Source organism: Oryctolagus cuniculus, chromosome 12 (assembly GCF_051225735.1).
Source record: "Oryctolagus cuniculus isolate XC-2025 breed Fujian yellow rabbit chromosome 12, ASM5122573v1, whole genome shotgun sequence".
Classification (NCBI taxonomy): domain Eukaryota; kingdom Metazoa; phylum Chordata; class Mammalia; order Lagomorpha; family Leporidae; genus Oryctolagus; species Oryctolagus cuniculus.
In genome coordinates this window covers 56,258,170-56,274,750 of record NC_142878.1, presented here as the reverse complement: position 1 = coordinate 56,274,750, position 16,581 = coordinate 56,258,170, and the positions used below count along the sequence as shown (strand labels likewise).

Below are 16,581 nucleotides of genomic sequence, written 5' to 3'. Positions count from 1 at the left end.
CCAAATCATCACAGTTAGAAAAACAGCAGATGAATTTGTCCTATAAGTCTTCTAAAATTAGCTACCTGGTCAGTGACATGATGGCTTGGGTTTATTTATATATTTGTATGTCTTTTTGAACCTGCCTCACAGGGAATGTGGTAAATGGAACCATTGGCAAGCAGATGGTTGACACACTGGTAGAATCATCTACCAATGTAGAAATGATCTTGAAATTCTTTGACATGTTCTTGAAACTTAAAGACTTAACCAGCTCAGATACCTTCAAAGAATATGACCCAGATGGTAAAGGGATTATCTCCAAGAAAGAATTCCAGAAGGCCATGGAAGGCCAAAAACAGTATACACAGTCAGAGATTGACTTTCTCCTCTCATGTGCAGAAGCTGATGAGAATGACATGTTTAATTACATTGATTTTGTAGACCGGTTCCATGAGCCGGCCAAGGACATAGGCTTTAATGTGGCGGTGTTACTGACAAATCTTTCTGAACACATGCCAAATGATTCTCGCCTGAAGTGTCTGTTAGACCCAGCAGAAAGTGTGCTGAATTACTTTGAGCCATACCTAGGGCGAATTGAGATCATGGGTGGGGCCAAGAAAATTGAACGTGTGTATTTTGAGATCAGTGAATCCAGTCGAACTCAATGGGAGAAGCCGCAAGTGAAGGAATCTAAGCGACAGTTCATTTTCGATGTTGTCAACGAAGGTGGAGAACAAGAAAAGATGGAACTGTTTGTGAATTTCTGTGAGGATACCATTTTTGAAATGCAATTAGCATCCCAGATCTCTGAGTCTGACTCAGCTGACAGGCCAGAAGAAGAGGAAGGAGATGAAGAATCCTCTTATGTGTTAGAAATTAATGGGGAAGAGGAGGAAGACAAATCTTTTGAGTCTGCCTCTGCATTTGCCATGGCCTGTGCCTCGTTAAAGAGAAATATCACCAACCTTCTGAGGAAGGCAACCCTCAAGAACCTCAGGAAGCAATACAGGAATGTGAAAAAGATGACCGCGAAGGAACTGGTGAAAGTCTTCTTCTCTTTTTTCTGGATGCTATTTGTGGGGCTGTTTCAGTTGTTCTTCACCATAGTGGGGGGAATCTTCCAGATCCTCTGGAGCACAGTGTTCGGAGGGGGCCTCGTAGAAGGGGCAAAGAACATCAGAGTGACTAAGATCCTGGGTGATATGCCTGACCCAACCCAGTTTGGTATCCACGATGATGCGATGGAAGCTGAGAGGGCAGAAGTGGCAGAGGCAGGCATCACGACTGAACTAGTGCACTTCGTCAAGGGAGAGAGGGGAGATACAGAACTCATGTCAGACCTCTTTGGACTCCACCCAAAGAAGGAAGGTGGCGTAAAGCATGGGCCCGAAGTGGGTTTGGGTGACCTCTCCGAAATCATCGGCAAGGATGAACCCCCTACCTTAGAGAGCACTGTACGGAAGAAGAGGAAAGCACAGGTAAGCATCACGTGTTTCTATCACCTTTACTGACGGAATAAAACTTAACACTATATCTTGCAGTCACTGACACCAATTCCCAGGGCTTTACCCTAATCTTATATTCCCAGTTCTGCATGCTCGGAAAATTCAGATGTAAATGTTGTCTTGGTGTCTACTTGCTGGGTTGTCTTTCAATTTTCACTGTAGAGTTCAAACTTGATGGTCTGATACCCTCATTTTGCTTCAAATTTTTAATAGAAGGTATAGGGTTCCCAGAGTTCATTCAGTGAACTGAAAGTATAGGAAACCAAGTTTACCTTAAGAGAAGACCTTTCATGTGAGACAATACTTTTATAATGTGCTAAAAAGTTCCGATGATATCATATGATTTAACGTATGTTAGGAGACCTTTATCCTTGTTATGTACCCACTATCCAATATTCACTCTATGTAAGTCAATAAATTAAATGAATAAGATAGCAATAATTCAGATCCCCTTGGCCATGGGAGGTTTGGAGTATTCCTCTCTCTTGAAGCATCCAACTCAAAACATCATTCTAGCGTAAAAAGGAGTGGAAAAGTATGAAGAGATCAGAGCCCAAAGGGAACTTTTATTCATTCATTCAGTTGTTAATTATTGAAAAGTTAATGTGCACTTGGCATTGTACTAGGCTCGGGAATACAGTGGTAAATGAGCAACACATTGTCCCTGCAGTTTGGTAGATGAGATAAACACTGGACTAGTTAATACAAGCATGAGGAATGATAGGAAGGAGGAATGTCAGGTACTGTGGGATTGTGTGGGAGAGAACTCTCACCTGGTTTGGGGACTGAGGAAGCATCAGAGTACTAGGCATTCTTATGATACTAATTTGTTGTGTTTTGCTCCCTGATGTGGCCCCAGAGCCTAGAACAGAGTTTCATACATCACAGGGACTGCTTTGTGATAGGCTCTGTTCTAAGATAGGGAATACTTCTGTTAACAAGAGAGAAAGCATTTTTGCTTCCATTGAATTTAATCTCTAGTGGGAAAAGACAACAAATAAATAATTACCATTTTTGATGCATATAAAATAACTGAACAAGCCAGTATATAGAGTGAACATAGACCTCCTAAAAATGGAGTGGTCAAAGAGGCTTCTAAAAAGGTGTCATCTGGGCCACATCCTGAAGGGTGGCAGGCACGTGAAAAGCTAGGACACTGATGATCCGAGCAGAGAATGGGGGTAGTACATAGGCAAAGGATGCAGAATGTTCCAGGAAAGGAAAAAGAGGTCTGCATTTTTGGTGTGGGAAACAAATCAAGTTGCAGAAGATGAAGATAACGAGAAAGGTCAAGTTTGTGTAGGACATGTCGGCCTTGGAAAGGAGCTGGACTCGTGTTCTAAATGTAATGCTATCATCCAGAGGGACTGGGGTCATGGCAAGAGTGCTGAAGATGAGCGAGGAAGCCTGGCCAATGGAAGCAGGCTCTGACTCTCACTTGGTTTGATCTGTGTCCCATTTCTGTCTTACCCCATGGGGTGGTAGGACTGTGGCTGCAGGGTTCTCACAATGTCCTGGGACAACTGTCCTTTTTGAGTTGAATAAATAATAGAAGAGCCATTGAGTTTCCAAATTAGATAGAGTAGTGTGATATATGGGGGAGGGGGCTTAGGTTCTGTGATTCAGAGAGCCAGTAGAAACATGCAGAGAAAAGGCCACTGAGACTCACAGCCAAGAAGAAAATAGCCAATGATGTGGTTCATCGTGAACTCACTTCTTTGAGGAAATCTTGACTGACTGTTGTTTTTGTCTAGGCAGCAGAGACGAAGGCAGAACATGAAGCAGAAGGAAAAGTAGAATCTGAGAAGGCAGAGTAAGTTCTGGGTAGCAATAACCACTCTAATTGCTGTTGTAGGTAGCTCTTGATAGCATCTGACTGCTAACATCTACTGTCCTATCACTGTGTTAAATAGAAAACCTATCAGCATTAATATAAACAGTAGATAGTCTTCAAGTCCTGAGTATATGTCTTTTTTCCTTAAATCTATAATAAAGACACCTATTAATCTCATTAACTTTACCGGGTTTTACTATCTGGCCAAATTATCAAGCACCTATAGTTGGCCACTTCATATAATATCAATGATTATGATATCCATTATTAATTGAATAGTTATTATTCATTAGGACTGTGCTAAGCTCTTTTATACAAGTTTAGAATAGTAGCTACTATTGCTAATTCCTAAGAAAGTTTAGAAAATAAAGGATGAATGTACTGAAGGAAAAAGAATTTTAAGCCTAATTCCAAAAGAATACAAACTTATGTGTAAATGATAACCATGACTCATTAAAACGTTCACCACTTATTAAGTATAAATGTGACATCCAACCACTGTGGGGGTGGATAGACTTGAGGTTTCCACACTGCAGGAAGATTCTATCTTCTGTCCCTCTCAACCCAGATCTCTCACTCTCTCTCTGGGCCAGATCTCCCTCCTACCTCCTATGCTAAGTGAGTTCCTCATTCTTGTAGCTTGGAAGATGGGGAAAAGGAAGATAAAGCCAAAGAAGAGGAGCGAGCCGAGTACCTGTGGGCAGAAGTGACAAAAAAGAAGAAGCGGCGGCGTGGTCAGAAAGTTGAGAAGCCTGAAGCCTTCATGGCCAATTTTTTTAAGGGGTTGGAAATCTATCAGACTAAGTTACTGGTAAGCCCTGAGCCTCAGCTGCCTTTGTAGAGCAGGTGTCGCCCAGACAGCCCTCAGAACTGGCTGCTGGTTTGTCCATTGAGTTAGCTCCTCCCCCTCTCATTCCAGTTCTTTTCCCTCTTCTCTTTCCTCCATCTGTTTATTTTGTGTTGGAGGAAAAGAGAAAGGAGATAACCTGGAAATAACTGCAGCCCTACCACAACTGTGCCTCTCAGTAGGATGTTTTCTCTTGAGAGGAATGGAACCACCTCTCTAGTTGATCATTTCTGTATTTTCTGTGGGGACATGGCTGGTCCTCTTCCAAAAGTTCCCAAGTGGTTTGATCATTGGGGATACAGACAGATTGTCCTGTTAGGTTAGGTTCCCACACTATCCTCAGATGTTTATTATTCTAAGATGCAATCAAACCTCAATTCAACTTGTCAGTCAGTTGTATAATCAATTGTCCATTGAGACATAGTTGCTAATGGCCAGAACTACACCTTTTCTGGAATCATCAGTGAGGGCCCCTCCACAAAGAGGGTGGGAGCTCTGTCCCAAGCAGCTGCCATTCCAGTCCTCAAATGCTGATGTTTCTGGGGAAGGGGGATGTAAGAAAGGCGTGAAGGAGGCTTCTTACACAAATACGAGGAATCGAGGCTGCAGTGAGCCTGTATCCAGGGTGGCAGCTACAGGCCCTTGTGTGGGCCCAGATCATCATAATTTCCAGATAGCGCCTTACATAGAGCAGTCAGGAGAAAACACAGCACTCGGACAGCAGGGCTGGAGTCCTCTCTTAGTGCCATGTTTAGGCATTGAATTTCCTGAGGGACAAGACAGAATGGGGTTCTCTCAAGAATTAATCTAAGCAACTTAAAAAAAAATCAAGATTTCTGGTTCCTCCATGTATGTCTTGCCTGTGTTCAGATGGCTAGATTCCCTTAGAAGAGTACTAACCAGAGAGTAAGACTAGGCCCATGAATGTCTAACCAGAATAGAGCTGTGTGAGAGAAGGAAGTTGCCTTTTCTTTCCAAAGTCTTCTACCTCTGCCTGTCCTTCTCTTTTCAGCACTACCTGGCCAGGAATTTCTACAACCTGAGGTTCCTTGCTCTGTTTGTAGCCTTCGCTATCAACTTCATCCTGCTTTTTTATAAGGTGATACTTTATTCAGGGGTTATTTGCTACATATGCTAAATACTAAGCATCCTATACACACAAAAGAAACCTCACAGAAGTCTGTACTCTTAATTATAGAAAAAATTAATATCTAAGAAAACTTCTAATATATTGGCTTCTAAAAAGTATATAACCATTAGCTGTGGGAAGAACACAGACTGCTAGTAAGGGAAGCTATTTAGGAGACTATTCAGTAGTTCAGGTTTGGTTGAGTCATTACTTAATTCAGTCTTCAAATATTTGTTGAGCATCTTGGGACCAGCACTGTGGTGCAGAAAGTTAAGTTGCTGTCTGCAGGGATGGCATCTCGCATGGGCTCTGGTTCAAGTCCCAGCTGTTCCACTTATGATCCAGCTCCCTGCTAATGTGCCTGGGAAAGCAGCAGAAGGTGGCCCACATGTGTAGGCCCCTGTTCCCAAGTAGGAGACCCAGACGAAGCTCCTGGCTTCCACTTGACACAGCCCTGACTGTTGCTGCCATTTGGGGAGTGAACCAGCAGATGGAAGATCAGTCGCTCCCTCTCTCTCTCCTTCTCTCACTCTGTAATTCTGACTTTCAAATAAATAAATTTTTAGAAAATATTTTTGAGCATTGCTATGTGCTGTACCCTATATTAGGAACTATGAAGTATTTCAAAATGAATTATTAATATAGTTCTTTCCTTGAGGAATAAGGTGACTTATTGGCCCATAAGTTAGAACCATTATAAATAATAAAAAAAAGAAGTTGAGAAGACAGAAATGAGTCAAGCTAAATGAAAATTATGAATATTGATAAGTGGTCCTTGTATGCTATAGGAATATAATAATCTTTAATGCAATGAGTTAAAGAATGGTGCAGAATAATTTCTTTGAGAGACAGAGAGGCAAATAGCTCTCATCCACTGATTGACTCCCCAAATACCTGCAATAGTTGGGGCTAGACTAGAGACAAAGCCAGGAGGTGGGAACTCAATCCAGGTCTCCCACATGGTGGCGGGCACCCAACTATCTGAGCCATCACTTCTGCCCTCAGGGAAGCTGGAGTCAGGAGTCAGAGCTGGAAATGGAACCCAGGCACTCACTCCAATGTGGAGCTGGGCATCTTAACCACCAGGCTAAATGCCTGCTCCTGGTCCTACATTCTTGACACTGTTTTCAACTGGCTTTCTATCTCGTCTGTCTGTCTCTCTCTTTCTACTTACCTATTTAAAACTACCAACCTAATTTTTATGAAACATTGTTTTATCCACATCAACTTTCCACTTGACAGCTATGTGGCTTTCTGTTGCCCATAGAAGAAAAAATGGGCCCATAGCAAGGTGTGGCAAAGCTTGATTCTAAGCATATTGAGATATGTGTGACTCCAGGCAGATATTCACAGATAGCCAGGAAGCACTTGGTGCTACACATGTAGATTTGAGAGTAATCTGTGTCAGCGTGGTAATTGAAGCCATAATTGTAAGTAGAATCTCAGAAGCAATGGGAAATAGTGAGTGTATATGCATGTGTGCTTACATACCTGTGCTTATGAGCATGCATGTCTTAGTCTTATCTCATGATATAGAATACCTCCTGTGGCACAGAGACCATAAGAAGGGAGTGAAAGTTCCCTAATTTGCTTTGTGTTCGATAGACAGCTTTATCTCTTCTTGAAAATGTTTGTTTGTACTTGATAGAGAACTCCTAGTAATAAGTTATCTAAAAACCTCATTTGTTCAGCAAGTAATGTTGGGTCACTACTATTTGCACAGCATATGCTAACACCATAAATTATGGGGGGAGAGCTCAATGGGTGAAGCTCCTCCTATGTTTACGAGGGAGTTGTGTCTTGGGCCAGGTCACAGAAGAACCGTTAGAGGAAGAGACTGAGGATGTTGCAAACCTGTGGAATTCCTTGAATGATGAGGAAGAGGAAGAAGCGATGGTGTTCTTTGTCCTGCAGGAGAGCACTGGGTATATGGCGCCAACACTGCGGGCCCTGGCTGTTGTCCACACCATCATCTCTCTGGTCTGTGTGGTGGGCTATTACTGCCTGAAGGTAAGCTGCTTGCCACTCAGGCTCTGAGTCAACTCCTTCAGGACAAAGGGCCTTTTATGAGTCCAACCAGCCCTTTGTTCTCTAAGACTTTGCTGATAGTGTAAGATTGGTGGAGCAGCACCACTGGCATGACCTGGGAGCTGCTTAGACAAGCAGAATGTCAGGCCCCACCCCCAGGCCTTTTAAATAAGAACCAATCAGAATCTACTGGATGGTTTGTAGGCACATCCAAGTTTGACAAGTCTTTCACAAGCAGTCTCATTTTAGTGTGTTCTTACTGTATTTCATAGAATTAGAATCATCAGGCTAATTCACAGGTGGAGCAACTTATGACAGTCTCTTAGGTCTTTGAATTTTTATGAACATAGATTTTCATTTATTACTGACCATTCAAGATATCAGAAGAAAAACTGTTGATGTGTTATAGTTTCAGTTACCTCTCACTGCACAACAAAGTACCCCAGACCTTAGTGATTTGAAACAACAATTTTTCCATCTCTACTTCTGTGACTGGGCACATTTGAGCAATGGCTCTACTTCATGTGAAGGGGCTATGTCTGCAGCCTTGAGGGAGCTCAGCTGGGCTACCATAGCCAAGATGATGCATTCCCATGCTCATACACCTTGGAAGAAGAACTCCCAGAAAGCCAGGCCCCCCTCTTTCTGTCCATGTAGGCTCAGGGAATCTCCCTCTCCATTTGGCCTCTCTACGTGATCTCTCCAGTAGGATATCTAGACTCCTCGCATGATAGGTTGAGGTTTCCAAAGAGTACAACAGTGAAAACTGCTAGCCCTTCTTAAGGTTTAGGTGCAGAACTGGAAAAGTTTCATTTTCAACAGCATTTTGTTAGTGAAAACGAGTCACATGGCCAGCCCAGATTTATTATTGCATGGAAAAAGAGTCTGTACAAGGGCATGAACACTAGGAGGCAAGGTTCTTTCGGGCCAAATTTGGACACAACTGAACTCATGTCAATCTTCAGTCATGTGGTTTTTGGTATTATAAGTCCATCACTTTCCACTACACAAGGGTTTTTTTTTTTTTTCCTCAGTACTTTTTTCTTCTCTTAAGCAGGAAGTCTCCTTGACTATAAACCAAGCCATCTTGTTTCTGGGAAGAGTCTAGGAAATACATTTCTATACTTGTGGCACTTTTTCTCCTAGTATACTATACTATCATAGGAAGTCCAGATGCCCTGCTAGAGAGACCAGATGCCAAATCCATTTTTCAGTTTTGCCTTGTTTTAGAAATAAAGGACTAATACTGGGTAAATGCATATAAGACCCCGCTGTAACCATGAGAAGCATGGATTTAGGAGCCATGCATCCTTCCTTTCTGGGTTGGACTCCTAGTTCTGCTACTTAGCCTCGTCCTCTGTTCCCTTGTCTGTAAAATGCGTATTATTACACCTAAAGTTGCATTAAATGGATTAATGCATGTGAAAGCACTCGGATCTCTGAGCATACTAAACCCTGGAGCATGTTAGCTACCACTCCTCGATTCAAAATCCTAGTGCTCAGCATGTCAGATGGGATGAGGATATACTGGAGACCTAAAGAAAACACAGACACCATACAGGGAATGAAAATGTGGAAGTTCTACCTGCAAGCGTAAACAGACTCCTAGAAGACTGGAGGAGACTGCCTCAAGTCTCAGAGGTCAATACTGCTCCAAAACTTAGTTTAATTATTGCTCTTCACAGTCATTCTGAAATAAAGCAGACATTACTCAGAGTAGCTGTAGTTTGGCTTCCCCTCCTACATCATCCATTAACTAACAGCAGTCATTGATTCCTCCCAGTGTGAAATGTCTATTCATAGCCTTCACCAACTTGCTATCATTAATTTCTTCTTCCCTCAGTGCTGTTCCATTGTTTTAAAGGAAAAAGGGCAATAGGTAACTCTTGACAACTTATTATCTAAATTTTGCCTTTCTGTTTTGGAAATATAGGAGCAAGGTGGGGTATATCCATTTAATAAGCTTTGAGTGAGAGTCACTGGAAGAAACAGTGTGGAGACAGTGGTCTCAGGATTGTCACCAAGTAACCAGTGGATTCCCATCTGAATGGGAAGCCCAGTTCTGTCTGAATTAAGCTTTTCTGCATAGAGGAACTCTGACTTCCCATTTCCTGGGATGTAGCAGTATCCTCTGACCTCACTAACTCTCTTCCATAGTTTAAGTGTGTGTGTGCCTGCTGATGGCTGGGACAAGTGGATTATTCTCCTATCCCTTTCTGCATTCCCCTTTGGTAGTAGGTCTTTACAGCCATTCCACCATACCATCTAAAATTAAAATTATAATTACCATAGTCCCCCCTGATGCATGATTTTGCATTCTACACATTTTCAGTTCCCCACAGTCAATTATGATCCAAAATTGTTGCATGGAAAATTCCAGAAAGAAACAATTTATCAGTTTTAAATTATTCAGTGTTCTGATAGATGGACGAAATCTTGCACTGCCCAGCTCCCTCCCACCTGGGATGTGAATCATCCCTTTATCCAGCATATCCATGCCGACTATAATAACCAACTATTAGTCACTTGGTAGACTCTCAGTTATCAGATCACAACTCTCTCATATCATACTGCTTGTGTTCAAGTAACATGTATTTTACTAATAATGGCCCAAAACACAAGAGTAGTCATACAGGCAGTTACTACTTGGCAAAGAGATACCATTAAGTGCATTCTTTAAGTAAAGAGGGTGAAAGGTCTCAAATTGATAAGGAGAGGGAGAACACTGAGTGCTGAGGTTGCTAAGATACAGGAAAATGAATCTTCTGCAAGATTGTGGAGAAGGAAAAAGAAATTATGCTGATTTTATTGTTGCTACAGTCCTGGGCACAGTACATGAGAAGTGCTGTGTTAAGATGGCCTAGGCATTAAATTTGTGGCCTTATGTACAAGGAAAAACATAGCGTTTATAAGGTTTGGTACTATCCAGTTTCAGGCATTCCTCAGGAGGATCTTAGAATGTATCTCCTCCCCTGCCCAGATGAGAGGAGACTACTATAAAAGGAAAGGGGAGCGATTGTAGGACACAATAAAATGTGCTATACCTCCTTTCAGGAGCAGTTTATGGAAAGAAGAAATCCTCAGTACCATAAAACTAGTGTGTTTATTACCTGAAATTCAAATCTATGCAATAAATATGACCCTAGCTATTGAAGGGGGTGGAACATTTCATATTCCTATGCTGGTCAGTCTATTATAGAATAGGTTGTTGTCGTTTCTAAGTCTTGGTTCAACTCCAGTCTAACAGTCTCAGGAGATGGTCCTGGCACTCATCTAAATAAAGCCTTCTTGCTAGGCTAGGAGAGGAACCCAATTTTTACTAAATCAGGTATTTAACTGAAGCCTTCAATGGTGGCCCAGATAAGATCCGCTTTTGGAGAGGCAGATGTATAACCCAAAAAAATGAAATGTTGTGTTTGACTTTTGTACCACATCTAGGCACCCTAAGAATTCTCATAAAGGAGCTACTGCACTGACATTGAAAGGTTCATTTGTGACAAATGCTAGGGCACAGATACTTTAACTGCAGAGCCCTCTCTGAGTACCCAGTGTCTTCCCACTCCTAGGTGCCTTTGGTGGTATTCAAAAGGGAAAAAGAAATTGCCAGGAAGCTGGAGTTTGATGGCCTCTATATCACTGAACAGCCATCGGAGGATGACATCAAGGGACAGTGGGACCGCTTGGTGATCAACACACCGTAAGTGTCCCTCCAACCTTCCTCCCCCTGCCCCCAGTAACAGCTCTTCCCTTACTGGTCTTGGAAAATGATTGATATCAATCTTCCTTTAGTCTTTGGCACTTTACTCCTTGCATCTTCAGTAACTCAGCCTTGGGACAGGTATTTGCAAAGCACACCAGGTAAGACACTGCTTGGGATGCCCAAATCCCATACCAGAGGGCCAGAATTTAACTGCTGGCTCTGCTCCAGATTCAGCTTCCTACTAATGCACACTCCAGGTGACAGTAGGTAATGGCTCAAGGAGCTGGCTCCCAGACGTGGGAGACCCAAATTGAGTTTTAGACTCCTGCTTCCACGTGGCCCAGCACCAGCTGTTTTGGGAGTGAACTAGCACATGAAAGATCAATATCTCTCTGCTTTTCAAATAAAAATAGATTTTAAAAAGAATCACTTCATAGCTACTTATATAAAACATACGCCAAAAATCAAAAGAAAATAAAGTAGCTTGTTATCCCTCTAACAGTTGCATGAGAAATTTACAAAAAGTTCATGGAAGGGTGGGCTTTGTGTGGCACAGTGGATTAAGCTGCTGCTTGGAAGGCCCACATCCCATACTGGAGTGCCAGGCTAGGGTCTCAGCTACTCTGTGCTTCTGATCCAAATTACTGCTAATGCACATGGGAGGATGATGCCCAAGTACTTGGGTTCCTGTGACCCACATGGGAGACCTGGATGAAATTCCTGGCTCCTGTCTTTGGCCTGGCCAAGCCCTGGCTGTTGTGGGCATTTGGGGAACCAGTAGATGGAAGATCTCTCTCTCTCCATCTCTGCCTTTCAAACACATAAATGAGTCTGTAAAATACATGCATAGTTTTCTTTCATAGTATGCATTTTCTACAAGATTTTTTTCCATTTTTGTTTGTACCAAAAGAAACATCTTTTCATTTTGTTTTCCCATGAACTCTTTGAAATCCTTATGAAGTTAATGGGGAACAGGTGCTGAGCATAGTTTAAGTAAGCCAAGATAGCCAAGTACAGTTCCACAGTCTGGTCACACAGAGTCCATCCAGGGTTTAAGTGGTGCAGAGATCTGGAGATTAGATGGAAAACTTGCCAGGGTCCCCATGTGGAATAGTAGTCCTGTGACAGTAATGCCTCAGACATCTTCTTAAACAACTAGCCTGGCCGGTAATCAACTTTCTCCCTGCAAAAATATTGAGATGGTTGTATGGGTGGTTAGAACAGGACCATCTGTTAAGACCTGTGGAAGACAGCATTCCCTCCAGGTAGGCACATGGCACTGTAGAGCAAGGGTCACTGATCCCAGAGCAGACAGCTGTGGTACCAAGTCAGACCTACAGTCTGGCAGTCAGTGAACTTGGGTGTGGAAACTCAGCCTTCTGAGCGTCAGTTCTCTATCCCCTTCAGTCATGGAGATGAGAACGCCACCTCCTGCAGTCCTAGGAGGATTAAATGAATGCATGCCAGGTGCTTGGCGTGTAGTAGGCATCAAGTTGTCACTCATTCCCTTACCCCCAACTATTCACAAAATGGCCGTCAGCATTAGCAAACAGCATTCCTAATGCCAGTATTCGTAATTATGAAAACAAGAGTTGCGGGATAAATCTGTGTGGTAACAGAAAAATGGGGCTAAATATATGAACAAAGGTGACTTCAAATTCTTAGCTATGCCAATTAGGATGTCTAGAAATCAAAACCCAGTTCCCAGGGGGTAGAAAACCAGTTCATATCTAGAAATGGTTAGGCCAACTGAAAGACAGCTCTGCACAGGTACACCTTGTACATTTTTTAACTATCTCCAGGAAGATGGAGCTCATCTCTCGGGAAATTATTTTTAAAAAAGGGGCTTAGAAACCCAAAGTCTTTCCCTGCCAAAGTCTTCACACAAGGGAAAATACGGAAAGCTACTAAATGTGACTCTGATGACTTATCCTTTCATGACAGGACGTTTTGGATACTATTAAGTAAGTATTTGGTGAGGTTTCTGCGATCATCAGCAATGCTTGTAGCCGTGGTACCAGGTGATAGGGCAGTCAAAGGGCAGTTCAATTTCTGGAAATGTATCCTAAGGGGAGAATGAGACAAACACACGAAGTATACTAAAATGTTTCTATGAAGATGTTGGCTAGCATTTTTAATTGAAGGGGCTTTAAATGTCTATGAGTAGGAATATGCATAAATACAAAGAACAACTGTTTTAAACTTTTTGTTTGTTAAATCAACCTCCCCTCCCCAGCCAATAATGGTATCATAGTATGGGCAGTGCTTTGCAACTTATTTTCCAATTAACTATTTGTCAGAGACTTTTATTTTACATATACACAAGAGCATATACACATACATAAGAACATATAAAATGTGTACATATGTTCATTTTAAAGTATAATAATAAACCACAAAGCTAAAAAATAGATTCTGGCTGAGAGCTTAAAACCTCCCTGTGTTCTCCCAAACCATATCCTCCCAACCCCCAGCTAACTACTTTCCTAATATTAATTAATGATATTCATCCTCCTGCTTTAATTTATAGTTTTACCACTTAGGTATTTGTTCCTAAATATATTGTATCATTTTGTATCTTTCGAACTTTATATAAATAGATTTATACTACTATGTATACCATATTGTCCCTTGGATATTTTGTTCAGCATTATGTTTGAGAACTCACCTATGTCCATGTGTACAACTACAGTTCATTTATGTTCCTTCATGCAAGTGTAGTACCAGGTATTTATCCATTTTCCTAGCAGGGGATGTTTCAGCCATTTCCAGTTTGTGGCTGATAGAAACAGTGCTACAGTGAACATTCCTATACCTGAAGCACAGGTGGAAGTTTCTCTAGAGTACAGAGCCTGGAGAGGAATTTGCTGGGCAGTGGGACATGCGAAATGTTCCAGTCTACATTCCAACCAGTAATACATGAGAATTCCTACTGGTCCACCTCTTGGCCAGCATTTGTTATTGTCAGATAGTTTTGCTGGTCTGATAGGTGAGTAGTAGCACCTCATTGTACATTTCTCTGATTACTGAAGAGGTTGAGCATCTTGTGTTTTGTTTCCCTGACCATATATATATAAATGTGTTCTCTATGCTACACTTTTAAGGTGGAATATTCTCTACTTTTAAGGAGCTAATAAGGGGACAAGAAAGTTAAAATGCTCCTCTCAGGATAAGATCATGTCTGTGACAGGTTCTTGCCCAAAGCCTGAGGTCAGTGACCTTTCAGCATTACTTGTGAAATCTTCTCAGGACAAAACATAACCAAGCCTGAATTGTATGTTACAAGCCACTTATATAAAAGGACTTTTTAAAAAATTTTTCATTTTATTTGAAAAGTAGAGTTGGGGGCTGGGGATCATCTATCTGTTGGTTCACTCCCCAAATGCCTGTAACAGCCAGGTCTAGACCAGGCCAAAGCCAGGAGCCCAGAACCCAATCTGGGTTCCCGTGTGGGTGACAGGATGCAGACACTGGACCCATCACTGCAGCTTCCTAGTATGTGCCTTAGTAGGGAACTGGAAGTGGCAGCAAAGCCAGGATTTGAACGCATATACTCTGATACAGACTACAGGCATCTCAAGCCGTGGCTTAAGCACTGTATCAAATGCCCACCCTGTATAAAGGATTTAAGAAGGAGGAGATATCAGAGTGGAAGAGGGTGCATGGCATGATTTTTACTTGTGTTATTTACTTTAGATTCTAAATTCAATACATGAAAAAAAATCTAGTAGCAGAGAAATCTCAAAGCAAGAAGAAAGTCAAAATAATTGTTAAAATCCATTAGCAGTTTAACACCAGCATTTGTTTCTAAGTGCCATTTAGATGTTTAAGACAAAAAAAAAAACCCTGCTTCAACAATTTAAACAAAAAAACTGTTAAAAAGACCACCAGCCACTTGGGGACGAGGGGAACATGCTTAGGGTTGTTCTTCTGACAGGTTTGTGGAGAAAGGGAGATCCCTACTTCATCACCTATTTGGGTGACTTCTGCAGAACAGGGGACTGGTTTGTTCCACAGCCACAAAGGATGATTCAAATAAAAGAAAATAAGAATGCACGCACAAGGGGCAGAGGCTCCCTGGCTTAATCCGGCTTTGCAAAGAACTTTCCTAGAGGGGATTCCATCTTCCTGGGTAGGAGCAACACGTGTTAAACCATTTTTGCCAGTGAACCTAAAGGTGATGGTTCTTGACCTTCACAATGAGATCTAATACAAGCTCCAGGCAGAAGATAGATCTTTCTGAGGAGGTTAGGGATGGTGTGGAACAGGTACCACTTCTGGAGGAATGAGGGACGTAATCCCTTTGGGAAACAGGTGTCACGGGAGCTGTATAGGAATGAAAAGTCAAGTGGATGAGTACTCAGGTCTTGAAAAACCCTGTGTAGGTTAACTTAAAGGGGAAACATCACAAAGTTAGGGACTTTGCACTTTCCACAACCGCAGCAGTACCCCGGGTACTGCTGATATAACGTAGGGACTCACTGAGTATAATGCATGTGGTTCCTGCATTGTCAATGTTTACACTGGAAGGAAGGAAAGTGTCAGGAAACATCTGTTTCTGACTAGTCTGCCATCACGATTCCTGGCTCTTAACCGTTATCTTGAAGTAGAAAAATGCAGAGTGGCTTTCTGTTTCATAAGTCAATGCAAAGCAGTGAAGCCATAAACCCCTAGACCTGTGATGACTCTGAACTTCAATCAGGTCTTGAAGTCTTCAGTGAGCAGAGACACAAACCAAAAAGATCACAGATCCAGACACTCAAACTGGGAAGTTTTTTGATGTGCCTGCCTTGATGTTAAAAACCTCCTTTTTTCATTTTCTTTTTCAGATCTTTTCCTCATAACTACTGGGACAAGTTTGTAAAGAGAAAGGTATTCCTTGTCAGTAGGGGCAAGTTCCATGGCCATAAAGAAATGTAGTATTTTTTCCACATTCTCCCTATATTTGAATAAATGTGATGTTATTTTTATGAGCGTATCTTAAGAAAAGCAAGACACAGGAGTTGTATGTGAACATTCATTTTTTTTTTTTTTGCTTCATTCTTGTATTCCTCTACCTTAAAAATGTAATATAATCCTTATCATTTTTTATACACTAGGTTTTTTCACATCCAAAAAGAAAAAAAAGGATATTGGCTTGAAAGCAGTTTTCACTCGGTTGTCATTATCACTTCTGTTTTCTCTGGGTGGTTTTTTCTCTTCTTTGGTTGTGTTTTGAGGAATTCCTTAATCCCTGGGAAGAGTCTAGTGTGTGGCAAAGCTTAGAAGACCCTGGGCATGCGCATAACACAGGTGGGGCCCTGTGGCCCAAGCTCACCTTGTCTTCTTTCTGCTTCAGGTGATCAACAAGTATGGAGATCTGTATGGAGCAGAGCGCATTGCTGAACTCCTGGGCTTGGACAAAAATGCCCTTGACTTCAGTCCAGTTGAAGAGACCACGGCAGAGGCGGCTTCTCTGGTGTCATGGTACAGAGCTTAGGGGCTAAACTCCCAAGGGACTACAAGAGACCCTTTTCTGATCCTCTTCAGTGTGCCAGAGGGCAAATATCCCACCCA

General features: G+C 42.0%; 1 protein-coding gene across 11 annotated transcripts in view; it reads left to right on the top strand.

Moving 5' to 3' along the window:
- The window catches only part of RYR3 (ryanodine receptor 3), a 582,715-nt gene that overhangs the window by 555,775 nt on the left and 10,359 nt on the right, over positions 1-16,581 (top strand). For 8 of the 11 annotated variants that reach the window (XM_089309149.1, XM_070053265.2, XM_051821716.3 and 5 more), the window contains 8 exon segments: positions 133-1,460; positions 3,242-3,300; positions 3,961-4,132; positions 5,181-5,267; positions 7,107-7,307; positions 10,892-11,022; positions 15,855-15,897; positions 16,364-16,491. In XM_089309149.1, coding sequence (XP_089165275.1) covers positions 133-1,460; positions 3,242-3,300; positions 3,961-4,132; positions 5,181-5,267; positions 7,107-7,307; positions 10,892-11,022; positions 15,855-15,897; positions 16,364-16,491 — 2,149 coding nt within the window. 11 annotated transcript variants of the gene reach the window in all.